The sequence below is a fragment of the Megascapheus bottae genome, chromosome 16, assembly GCF_031878675.1.
Source record: "Megascapheus bottae isolate mThoBot1 chromosome 16, mThoBot2.hap1, whole genome shotgun sequence".
Classification (NCBI taxonomy): domain Eukaryota; kingdom Metazoa; phylum Chordata; class Mammalia; order Rodentia; family Geomyidae; genus Megascapheus; species Megascapheus bottae.
In genome coordinates, this window is record NC_143524.1 from 11,189,154 (window position 1) to 11,203,107 (window position 13,954).

The 13,954-nt window shown below is 35.7% G+C and overlaps 2 protein-coding genes across 2 annotated transcripts; both read left to right on the forward strand.

Annotated features, from left to right (window-relative positions):
- Window positions 1-582: 582 nt before the first annotated feature.
- LOC150052807 (olfactory receptor 4C11-like) lies at window positions 583-1,494 on the forward strand. Its single transcript, XM_090348867.1, has one exon. The coding sequence runs from the start codon at window positions 583-585 to the stop codon at window positions 1,492-1,494; it is 912 nt and encodes a 303-aa protein (XP_090204993.1).
- Window positions 1,495-10,550: 9,056 nt separating this feature from the next.
- On the forward strand, window positions 10,551-11,474 carry LOC150052808 (olfactory receptor 4C11-like). The gene has a single exon (XM_090348868.1). It carries the CDS (start codon window positions 10,551-10,553, stop codon window positions 11,472-11,474), a length of 924 nt encoding a protein of 307 aa, XP_090204994.1.
- The last annotated feature ends 2,480 nt before the right edge of the window (window positions 11,475-13,954 follow it).

Consider the following 13,954-nt stretch of genomic DNA (forward strand, 5'->3'; position numbering starts at 1 on the left):
GACATGCAAACAAACAAACTTAACAAAAAGAAAATCCTTTAAAAAATCATAAAACAAAAAACAAAACTCTTGTTTCTACCTCCTGGAGTTCATTGTGATACATAGAGAAGCAGACATCCACAATGCCTATAACATCAGATCATAAAAAATATTTTCTTCTTTAAGATCACTCAGAATCAGGTCAGACAAGCATATCATACATCAAGGCTAAATTTCCACACAATTCCATTTCCTATACAAAAAAATGACTAAGTTCTATAGTTCTTAATCTTGGGATAAAGCCAAATATTTGAAAAAGAGTTTGGTTTTTTTCTCTGAGCTGTAAAGAAAAAAAAATCAATTTAATCCAGTGAAAGTCTGATTCAACAATTAAATTCCACAAGAACTAGAACACGTACAGTTTTCTAACTTTAATTTGTTTAAATTCCCCACAACAAAGGATGTTGAATATAACAGGAGGTGGGACAAAACCAAGGAAATATGAGATCAGTTCACCAATCTTCCCAAGTTGATCTGTTTTTTTTCTTTCTGTAGATTTTACATTTGTCACCTGAATTTTACCTACAGCCACCTTACAAGACCATGAATAATAACACTGTGACTGAATTCATTTTGTTTGGGTTGACACAGGATCCTGGAAAGCACAAGACAATATTTGGCATCTTCTTGATTCTTTACCTGATGACTCTGACAGGGAATTTCCTCATTGTGGTCACCATTAAAACCAGCCAGACACTAGGGAGTCCCCTGTACTTTTTCCTCTTCTACCTCTCATTTGCGGATGCCTGCTTCTCCACAACCACAGCTCCCAGATTGATTGTGGATTCCATTTCACAAAAGAAGACTATTTCTTACAATGAGTGCATGACCCAAGTTTTTGCCGCCCATCTCTTTGGGTGCATGGAAATCTTTGTGCTCATCCTCATGGCCTTTGATCGTTACATGGCCATTTGCAAGCCTCTGAGATACACAACCATCATGAGCCAGCGTGTCTGTGGAATTTTAATTATCATGGCCTGGGTGGGATCTTGCATTCATTCTTTAGCACAGATTTTCCTGGCTTTGAGATTACCTTTCTGTGGTCCAAATGTGATCGATCACTATTTCTGTGACTTGCAGCCCTTATTGAAACTTGCCTGCATGGATACGTATGTGATCAATTTACTCGTTGTTTCTAATAGTGGGGCTATATGCATGGTAAGTTTTATGATCTTGCTGATCTCCTATGTTGTCATTTTATATACTCTTAGAAATCACAGTGCTGAAGGAAGGCGTAAAGCCCTGTCCACTTGCACTTCTCACTTTATTGTGGTTGTCATCTTTTTTGGTCCTTGTATATTTATATACACTCGCCCACCAACTACCTTTCCAGTAGACAAGATGGTAGCTGTGTTTTACACAATTGGTACACCCTTGCTCAATCCTGTTATCTACACTTTGAGGAATGCAGAAGTAAAAAATGCCATGAGAAAACTATGGTGTAACAAAGTATGATTTTAATGGAGGCTTTTCAAGCATTCTATCTAGCAAGTTAGTTATATTGCATGAAAGCTAGGTAAGATTTCCTTGAAATTAGGAAAACCATTCCCCACCACCACCATTGGTCATGGGGCTTGAACTCTGATCCTGGGAGCTGACCTTGCTCAAGGTTACTGCTCTGCTCCTTGAGCCACAGTTCCACTTCCAGTTTTCTGGTAGTTAATTGGAGATGAGCATCTCATTGACTTCAGTGCCAGGCTGGCTTTGGATCAGGATCCTCAGATACCAGTCTCCTAATAGCTAGGATTATAGGTATGAGCCACTGGTGCCTGGCTTGGAAAACAATTTTTTTAAGTTTCTGGAGATATTTGTCTAAATTATAATCATCTATTTCCATCATTTATTACGTATGTTTATACCTGACTATTCACAGAATGATTGGTTATGTATTAGGCATTACACCCCATTAGTTCTTACTTTCCAGATTTTATTTGATGCCTTTAGTATGTCATAAGGATACACCATATGAATATTGGTTGAAATAAAGTCATTTAACATCTATGCAAGGATTGAAAAGGCTGCACATAAAAAGGCTAGAACTAGAGAGTTCCAAGAAATCTGCATCCTCCTTTGCAATCCTCACCCATCCTGTGGATAAGGTCAAAAGGATGACCTTCTGTTGAGCTTTCTGATACAACACCAAGCTGAGTTGTTCATATTGCTTCTCATGAAAGAGTGGGAGAAGATCATGGGAGGTTTAGGTAGATTATGCAGCATGAAAATGAGCATCACAGCTACATAAAGACAAGAAGAATGTGAATGAAAATTGCTGATTCACTGAAAAGTGCTGGATATCTGAGTATTTTGTTAATTACTTTTGCCCATGTGATTATCTACTGGAAAAGATGATGTTTCAGGTTCCAGAAATGCCATCCTGACCTAGTACATGTTAGCGTCTCTGCTCAGCCCTGATGACCTGCTGACAGGTTCCTTTCTCAGATGTCGTGTTAACTTTGATAACAAGGATGATGAAGAACCATTCGTTATTCTACCTCTTAGTAACAAAAATTTTTTTTAAATATGGACAATCAGTGGATAACATCTGATATTTATAAAATTCAGTGTATACCTTTACAATTTTAATGTCAGTTTATTAGGGTGTTTATAGACTCTGTTTTTAATTTCCAAAAAGTTTATCTTCATGTATGTATGTACTGATAAGCATCTCATCATCTCAAGACCAATTCCTCTCCTACATTGCTGTACTTAAACTACTTAATCCAAATACAGTGGCACTCAGAAAACACCACATGATAAAGACTAATACAAGGGAAGAGGCTATCCTGTTTTTGTTTGTTTTTTCCAGTCATGGGGCTTGAACTCCAGTTCTATGTGCTGTCTCCGGGCTGCTTTTGCTCCAAGCTAGTATACTATCACTTGAGACACAACTCCATTCCTGGCTCTTCTTGGAAGTTTATTGAAGATAAGAGTCTCACATACTTTCCTGCTTGAGCTGGCTTCCAAACCAAGATATCAGATTGCAGCCTCCGGAGTAGCTGGGATTGTTATAGATATCTGCCAATAGTGTCTGGCTAAGCTGAACATTTTCATGTTCATCAGCACTTCTATCAACTGATCACAACATGTTGCCATGTTACTTACTTCTCATTCTCTTACAGGCTATGGAGGAGGCAAGGCATAGGTTCACTTCCACAAGAGTAAGTCTGTCAATATTCCCAATCTCTTGTTTCCAAGTGGCAAATTTGAGTAACCCTCCTCCCAATGTTCTCTATAACTCTTTAAAATGTACTTTCATAATTATTGGCATCTGAATCTATGAAATAATATTAACACCTCATTTCCTGTTATATATGCAGTAACTGGTAGTGAGCAAACTCTTTCTTGTCATGGTGTGAGAAGGTTGTATGGTTGAATGTCTGAATGCAAATGCACAAAGTTCCATGAATTTCACACTGTTAGAAAACAGAGACCCAGGTTTCACATACACAATCCAAATTTTCCTGACACTTGCTCCCGATCCTTTCTCTCTCTGTACCTTCTGTTCTATACAGAGTAGATACTGTTGAAAAGGACCATTGTTTTCCCTTTAAGTACCTAATAGAGATGATTTCGAGTATTCTAGTGCAAAGAAATGAGTTTTCAAGATAGCAGTCTAGCTATGCCTTTCTTCTGAAGATGGTGGGGTGGGGGGAGGGTAATGGGGACCAAGACATGTGAAAGGGTATCAATGTATGTGAATTAATGCACCTTGTATCTGGCAAATATCATGTAACCCTTTTATTAATTACAATAAAAATATCAAAAAAATCTGCTATAAAAATCACAATATTCTCATTAACATGTACAATGACAATGCTCTGTTAAAGCAAAATGTATAACAATTTAAAAAATAAATCAAAATGTCCAAAGTGTTCAGATTCCCAGACTCATCATCTTTACTTGAGGTCTAGTGGCCTAACACAGAAGAGCAACAGGAAAATAAGGGGAGAGCAAGGAGGAGATGTATTTAGTTGATAGAGATGCCTGACTTGAATTGATGTCCTCACCAAGTGATACATTATCTCTGTACCTGGAAAACAAGTTAAATGGTTATATTTTACTTTCCTTCAGGAACCTTTCTGCAAACCTTTCAAGGATGTTTACCTTGGCAATTGTAGTTGGGGTATTTCTGAAGCGTTAGGAAAATATCTAATCTTCATGCTTTCCTGAGGATCCTTTTCTTGAACTTTAAAAAGCTCTACCTTTACAACTGGTCCCATTGTGTTGGTTTCAACAAATCTTCCAATTGCTCCCCTCTAACAGTCCTTGCAGTTAGAGCCACTTATGGTATGACAATATCTCAAGGATAAACCTTACAAAAGTTTTCAAAAATAGAAATTCTTGAACCTAAACAGATGTCCCTGGGAGAACTCTCATGATTTTTCTACAAAGTCATTTCCCTGGATCCACCAAGAGAGGGAAGGCTCAAACTCAGATTTTTGTATGTCAGACTTTGTAGCCCTCTCCATTTTGCACACACACACACACACACACACACACACTGTCACACACACAGACTGTCTCACACACACACACACACATATAATAGGTGAAAGCAAAGCCAAGTTCTTAATTTATTTTTTGCCCTTGAAATGATTTCTTTCTCTTTTTTTAATTTTGTTATCTTTAAGTAGTTGTAGAAAGGGGTTATAATTCAATGTCCATCTGTGAGGACACTATATCTTGGTCAGTGCAACTCCTTCCATGGTTGTAAAGCACAAGTTTGTTGATGAGAGTTAGTGTCCTTCAGTTGATGTGACACGTCATAAAACCACCACCCTGTTTCCTTAAGATAAATAAAAAATTAGCAAATTCCTCCATCCTGAGATTGTCAAACTGAACACAGTACTCAGAATTATGTCATTTCAAGATCCGTGTGATTTTTCCCACATAATGATTTTATCACCTCCTTCAGTGAGACTGCAGCATTTTCCAGTCAGTTTCTCACTCATTGGCTTCTATAGTGTCATCTAAAATTGGGTTTACACTGGAACTGAAAAGAAGGATTGTGAATGTATGTATTTCCCATAGTTTTACAAAATATTTCAAATGCTATGAAAGATGGTATGGCCTGCTACAAAGATGAAATATAAAATCACCATATTAAAAAGACAATACATTGTTAAATATGTATCCAGAACACATGATATTTATATTTGAACTGGGATTTTCTGCTCTTGTAGCTATAAGAGTATCATTCAAAATAAACCACCATTCGCCGGGAGTTTGGCTTAGTGGTTAAAGTGCTTGCCTAGCATGCACAAAGGCCTGTTTTCAATTCCTTGGTACCACATACATAGAAAAAAGCCAGAAGTGGTGCTGAGGCTCAAGTGGTAGAGCTCTAACCTTGAGAAAGTCCAAGGACAGTGCTCAGGCCCTGAGCTCAAGCCCAGGACTGGCAAAAAATAAATAAATAAATAAATAAATAAATAAACCACCATGTAATCAAACAAGGCATTCATCAGCACATGAATTTATAAACCAAACATATGACATGAACTACCTTGACTATTATTCAGTGTCAAAGATCAGGAAATGGTGACACATTGGTGAGTTGTGAGAACATGAAATGACACAAAACTTCAGTGGCCACATGCTGAATGCAATCAGCTTATTTGAGGTACCTTGAATATTCAAATTCACAGTCAATTGCTACAGAATTACGGTTATTGGTGATTGGCATGAGGTACAATAGTGGATCATTTAATGGATCAAAGGTTCTTTTACACAAAATGGTAAATTTTTCTCTATCATTTCAAAAATTATTTTTAAATAGAATTGCATTTTCAGAGCCAGGCACAGTGACTCCCGTCTGTAATCCTAGCTACTCAGGAGGCTGAGATCTGAGGATCAAGGTTCAAAGCCAGCCCAGGCACAATAGGACCTGAGACTCTTATCTCCAATTAACCTCTAGAAAATGGGAAGTGGGGCTTGCCTCAAGGGTAGGGCTGAAGAGCTCAGGGACAGTGCCCAGGCCCACAGGTAGGGCTGTAGCCTTGAGCTGAAGAGCTCAGGGACACCACTCAAGTCCCATAACCCACAAAAAAATTACATTTTCATAACGTTTGTGAAAAGGTTTCCATACACTCATACTTAGTTTTCCAATTTGTCATCTCATTAGTATGAGGAATTTGTCAAAATGATTACTAAATATGATTTCTGCTTCACTTACATATTTTTAACTAATTCTATTTCTCTCCCACAGCCCTATCCAGGAAGGCACACTGATCTACTCATATATTTTTCTTTTGCATGTCTTGACAATGACAATTGCTTGATACTCTCCCTTTCTCAATGACATTGGCAGCTGTTGCGAGTTTAAATAGTAGACTTACCTAAAAGTTTTGGGTGTGTTTTCTTTGGTATTGATCTCAAAGATTACTGGAAAATTTCAAAGAAGTGAAGCATCATTTTCAATCTGGCATGTCAATGGGCAGATGTTATCACCACATCAACACCCTTGATGAAATCACTGGTATCTTGATTGCATCTCCTTTGAGCAGTTACCTAAGCATCCCATTGTGTCAATGGAATTGATACAATGTATCAATCACAGTAAAAAGAAAAAGTTAAAGAGAAGGAGTACATCCATTAATATAATTGTAACATTTATCCCTAAGAGGTTTTCATTTTTCTCCCCTACTCATTCATTTTTATTGACTTATTGGTGGTCTCTGGTATATACACAGACATACAGACACACACACATTGACATACTGACATACCTGTGTGTATATGTAGTATAAAATTATAACACTTCTTTATATTTGTTTATCTGGATGCATGCACTTCACATAGATTTAGCCATCATATAGTCTTCAAGTTCACCCACATCCCCAGGACTGTATTGTGCTGTGTATATTTTATCACTTCCTTTCTACCACTACAGGACAATCTTATACTCTCTTTGCGTATACCTACTAGGACATAAATGTTTCTTCCATGATCATTTTATTAGAGAGTGCTATTAAAATCAAAGGTGTGAGTGCTATATTGTTTTAATTTTATTCCAGACCCAAAATGGCATTATACTACATGATATTTTTCATTCAAATAAGGAATGCACTTCTGTTTGCATAATAGTAGAAACATTGCAGATAAAGTTCCTTCCTCATCTGGCCCATGTTTCTCAATTGGTCGCGAAGAGATACTTTAGGGAATGAGTTTCCCAAATGTTTGTGTTTTACATCATTCTGGTTAAATATGTCATCAGGGAATAAAAAAGGGAGAAATTGGATGTTAAAATCCTGTGTGAGCAATGGCTTGAGGAAATGTCAAGTGACTCTGGAACCAAGTGAAAACATAAATTTCTCTCAGAATTTCAGAATAATCTGACACTCATTAGAAGCACTTTTAACATTCTCAGTTGATTTTGTTGCTCCAAAGTTATTTATGAAGAAAAGGAGACTGTACACATTAACCTTCTTCTATTTCTTACCCAAACTGGTAACATTTCTATTAATGTGGCCATGTTTCATACTTTCAGAATATTAATGTTATAGCCAGTTCCTGAAATGCATCAGGCATGTACAGAAGAATAGAACTTAGGCACCATTCTAATAGGGATGTTCAATCTAGATTGAAAAGATGACAAATCAAATGCATTCATGTAGTTCCTGGGGGCAGTGACTACAAGGTAAGAACTTTTGGAGATGATCATCAATTACATAGAAAGAATGCTAGTTGGGGATTATCCAGGAATTTCTCTTCAGAAATGGTGATATTTCTATGAATGCAGGAGGACTCAGACATTCTCCTCCTCAGTGCCATCCAGATCCACAATAGTATGGAACATGATTGATCTGAATCTACAGGCAATCCCTTAAGAGTGTGATGTTGCCTTTTAATAACTAGCAAAAATAAGAACTCATTCTATCCAAATGTGAGGATGTTCATTTGCTTATATATACCTGTCCATAGTAATATACATCTATAAAGACATGTAGAGACCTGAACAGAGCGTTGTTTATAATACTTTCATGGAACATAAAGTTTTTATACTTGTACGTTGAAATAATTCAATCTGAAAATATTCCATATTCAAGCCAGCTTACCTGTAGTTGGTAATAGTGTGTGGCATTCTGTACTTAAAGTGTACTCACCATCATATTCAAGCTTCTGGATCTGAAATAAGGCACAACAATTCCAGCATATTCCTAGTCTACACTGAGAAAAGTTAGGATGAGTCAGTGATAGGACCATGTGAGTAAAACATGTTTTAAAAAGCCTACTTTTAACTTAGTATAACACATTAATCTTTAAAAATTAAAGAATCTTAAAGCAAATAGATCTTCTATATGGAAGTCCCAGAAAGCAGATTGCCCTCTCAGATGCTACAAGTATCATGCTTTTCAAATACCCTTTGAAAGATAATCAATATATACAATTATGCGTGTATGCATATAAATATTTACCTCACACTTCATTTTTAGTAAAAAAATAGAAAGATTCAAAATCTTGAATTTTGATTTCTACAGTATTTAGAATTAATTGTATGTTATATATGATGCAGATGAACATTTAAAAAATACCATAATTTATTTTGTTACCAAGACAGATGTTTGACTTCTTCCCTGCATTGTGTGACCATTAAAAGGGCTGCAACAATGGTTTTAGTGCTTGCTGTGCCCACATTTCTTGAGAAATTCAATCTCTGAACTGAGGTCTCCAGGCAGTTTCATACTGTCTTTTACAATCAAACCCTTAGAAACTGCAAGCACCTGAGCACTCATCTAAACATGTATAATTGACATTCTCTCACATTTCTCAGTGCTTCATTTAAAGATGTTTATGGAATGTTGCACTACAAATATCAAAGTTGAAAAGCATATACATCTCAAATATCTTATTTTTTTTAATATTTTTGTTGGTCTTGGGGTTTGAACTCAGACACTTGCTGCTTTTTCTGAGCTCTTTTACTCAGGGTTACTACTCGAACACTTTGAGCCTCAGCACAATTCAAATATTAATTTAAATGTAACTATAAATGAATCAAGTAATTTTGCATATGTTTGATATTTTTCATGAGGACAAAGATCCCCATGAAAGAATAAAGTGTTTATTATTTTAAATACAAATTAAATTATCTGTGAAATATTTGTATCCCAAAAAATAATGCTTTTGCCTACGGTATGTTTTCTAACCCATATTTTACCAGTTTGACATGCATAATTTAGTATATCTATATTTATTATCATATTAGAATGAATATATTTCACATGTATTTGTATAAATGAAATGCATTAATAGATAATATAAACATTGACTTTAAATATACATATATTTATATACATATTTTAAATGAATATATAAGTACATTTGGTAAGCATTATATAAACATATTTAATATATAATTACACATGTAATATACAGATATAGTAAATATATTGTATGTAAAATAAAATATTTTATAGTCTTTAAAAAATCACTGTCTACTATATTTTTCTGAAAACTTGCTGATGGATCTGTAACTAGTGAAATGGACAGGCAATTTTTTAAATTAAATGGATCTTAATGTTATTAGAGTGATGATCTACACAGGGGTTACTATTACATAAGAGTACATTTCCCATAAGAGTCACCACTCCCTCTCTCTCTCCTTGCTTTTCTTTCCTATTCCAACCAAATCCCAAGTTATGTTCAATATGTCTGGTGAGTATCATTAATGCTTTTAGCTCACTGTTTGTCCCTCTATTTCTCTCCTACTTTACAATCCCATAACAGCAACAACAAAAAAACCTCTTCTTACAATTTCATGGAGGTCATTGTGTACAATATTATTTTATATGCTAGTATTCACATCACTACTGAGCCTTTGTGATCCACTCCTGTGAATATCTTCCTTGGTCTCACTGTGTGACAGTCTAGAGACATGTATAAGTTTTCATTGAAAGGGAAATTTTAAATGATATAAATTTAACCTTTAGAAGAGTTTGTATTGATTCTAATTCTGGATTGGAATGATTAGATTAGTCTTCTTTTGTGTGATTTTACATTCACAATTGCTTCATCATGGTATCTGCCACTTTCACTATTCTTTGAGCTGGGTGTATGATAATGCACATCTAGATTCTATTAAGGACAGTAATTTTTAAGGTTTAAAGAATTATAAAACCTACATTATTCAAATTTGTACCTCACATCCTGCTTGTGTCATAATTGCCAAGATCAAATAATGCTAAAACATATTAACCTGAATTACACACTTTTCTCAATGTAATCAACATGATAACCTACTGTTAATGGATTCTTGCTTAAAACTAATGAGAGGAAGCATTTATTAACTACTAAGAAACCAGCTTGTGAAGAACCATTTGCTCTTTCTTCACTGAAAATTGTATTGTATGATAATAAATTGATGGTTTTTGAAAAATAAAACAGAAATAAGTAATAAGCCACCAGTCAGTTAATTTCATAACAGAACATAGACTGCCAAAATTCCGTAATATTTTTCCTTTGCTTCTTTGCAGATTTTTTCTGTCAGCTGTGATTGTCCCACATCAACTGAAAGGATGTCTAATAACAGCACTGTAACTATGTTCATATTGTTAGGGCTGACACAGGATCCTGAGAAACAAAAACTGGTGTTTTTCATCTTCTTGATCTTCTATGGAGGCACGTTTGTGGGGAATTCACTCATCATGGTGACCATCAAGTTCAGCCGGACTCTTGGCAGCCCCATGTACTTCTTCCTGTTTTATTTGTCCTTTGCTGATTTCTGTTTTTCTACATCCATAGCCCCTAGACTCCTTGTGGATTCCCTCTCTGCAAAGACAATCATTTCCTACAAACAGTGCATGACCCAAGTCTTTGTCCTGCATCTGTTTGGTAGCATGGAGATCTTTATCCTCATCCTCATGGCTGCGGATCGCTATGTGGCCATCTGTAAGCCCTTGCACTACACAACCATCATGAGAAGGCAGGTCTGCATCATCTTGATTGTCTTTGCCTGGATGGGGTCTGTCATACATGCCTCTACTCAGATTGTGTTGCTCTCACAATTGCCCTTCTGTGGACCCAGTTTAATTGACCATTATTGCTGTGATTTGCAGCCCTTGTTGAAACTTGCTTGCATGGATACTTACATGATAAATCTGTTGATGGTGTTCAACAGTGGAGCAATTTGTTTGAGCACTTTCTTGATTTTGATGATCTCATACATCGTCATCTTGCGTTCACTGCGAAATCACAGTGCCGAAGGGAGGAAGAAAGCTCTCTCCACTTGCACTTCTCACATCATTGTAGTTATAATGTTTTTTGTTCCTTGTATATTCATGTACACACGTCCTCCAACCACTTTCCCTGTGGACAAGATGGTGGCAGTGTTTTACACCATTGGAACCCCCTTTCTCAACCCACTCATTTACACACTGAGGAATGCGGAGGTGAAAAATGCCATGAGAAAGTTATGGAATGTTAAAATGATGACAAAGTGAGAATACCGTGTGTTTTTCTATAAGACTTGTGATATAACATGGTGCCTGACAGTTTAAAATATGAGAAAAGGCAATATTAATTCAGAGAAGTGCGTGTTCATAGTCCCTCCTTTGAATCTCTAAATATTATGTCCCCACCTCGAACGTATCTGAATGATACGTTCTGAATATTTCATGAACAGACGAGGTTATGAAGTAACATTGTATTAATTAACCTTGTATTAAAGTTTGTATTAATATTTCCTCCTCTGAATCTTTACCCCAAACTGCAAATTCAAAAGAGTAAACTTGCCTACACATTTTCATTCTTATCTAATGTAAATTGGCATTGTTTCCCTTTCTATGTGCTTCTGAACTTAAAACGGTAGTTTCCCTGAATTGTTAAATGTGGTCATTTTCCTAGGAAATTATTTCTGGCATACATGCCTACATTAAGTATCAAACTTTATTTCACACACCTAGTGGAAAAGACAGGTTTGCAATGACATTTGTTCAAAACTGCAAGTAACCTTAAATATGATGTAGTTCTCTACATTTATTTCTTTATGTGACATATTTCCAATAAATTAGTTTCTCTTGATAATTTCTATTAGATAATAATAAATCTGTGTATCAAAACTGCATAATTTATTTTATCGTTAATTTGGTTTTAGATTCACAGTACTGAACTATAGGAATTCTTGTGTAATAATAATTTTCAAATTTAGTGATGAAAAAATATTTCAAGTACCATAATTCTCATGAAATTTTAGAAAATCCATACAATGATCATGATCCATTTTACCTAGAACATACAGGGTGGAACATAAGTAAGTAATCATTAAAAATATGAACTCTAGGGCTGAGAAAATTGCTCAGTGGCACAGCTCCAACAAGGCTCTTGGCTCAGTCTTCAGAATTACGCACACACACACACACACACACACACACACACAGAGGCAACATTTAGAATCTTAATAAATGAAGCTACATTTTGTCTCTGGAAAGTCAGGAAATGCTGACATGTTGATGAACCTTGAGATCATGAAGTGACACAAGATTGGAGTGCACACATGCTGAGTTGTTCGGCCTACATTGAATGTTCAGAACTAGATATTTGCTATCGACTTATGGTTATTGAACTGAAGAGAGGTGCAATAATGAGATGTTATGTAATGGATAAAGAGTTCCTGGATTTGAAGATAAAGAATTCCTACAGATCAGAAAGGACAATGGTTGTGAAACAGACCTAAAATCAGTGGTAAATTGTATTCCTACAAATTGGTCCACAATTGAAACTCAACAAAATATAATAATAATGGACAGTGGCAATTGCTTGCTATTTTCCCATTTTGAATGATTGGGAAAGCTTTCATTAGTTTAAAACTTCTCTGAAGTCTTCATTGGTGCCTTTTTCTCGATATTTTTCTCAAGCATGAAACTCTATAACAGTTCAGGTTACTAAAGTGCCCATTGCATCCTGTCATGTGCATGGGGACATGGTAGCCTCACATCAGCAGGGTAGCTGGAATCTCTGGTTTCTTGATTGACGCAGTGTTTTCGTATTTCCCGCCTGCTGTCACTAGATTCTGCATGTCATACTGCATCAAACACACTCATAAAACAGAGACACAAACCATATCTCTTAGAGATTACATGCATCAAGGAATTTGGAACTTTATCCCCAGAAAGGGTTTTTCTTATGTTTATTAAATTACTAATGACTGTTTTTTTCTTTAGTATGCATGCATACATTGACATATTGACATATGTGTGTGGCTTATAAAATCACATTTGTCACTCTGTAGTTTACTGAGTTGCTTACATTCCTTATAAATTTGGTCATCGTAGTGGCTTTCCAAAGAACTATGCCTACAGTGAATTAACTCATCATTGCATGTGTGTTTGGTGAATTCTGTCACTCCATTCCCTGTACCACACAGGACATTGTTCTTGTACATTCTCAGCCTGGACTTACTGAGAAATTAGCATTATTTCAGTGATCATTTCATTTTAGAGTGTTGTTAAAAAACAATGTTGTAAGTGGTAATTTGATTTTATTTATTCTGGACAAAAATGACATTTATTACCCTAAATGACATTTATAATTGAAGTAATATATCCCACTGTCTTGAATAATAGAAGACCACTTGCAGATTAAGTTCTTTGTTTCATCATGCTCTTGCTTCTCAATTGGGAGGGAATAGACACTTCAGAGAATGAGTTTCCCAGACGCATATGTTTACATCATTCTTGTTAGAGAAATCACCAGGGAATAGAGAAGAATGAAAATGCAAGTTAAAATCCTGTGCAAGGAGTAGTGAGAAAATGTCGAATGATTCTGGAACCCGGTGCAAACATAAATTTCTCAAAGAGAGGCAAGAAATCCTGATTTCAGATTAATCAGACATTAACAAACAGCACTTTTAATATTCTCATGTCAATTGATTCTCAATTATTTATGAAGAAAGGAAGGAGACAAATCATACTAAACTTCCTCT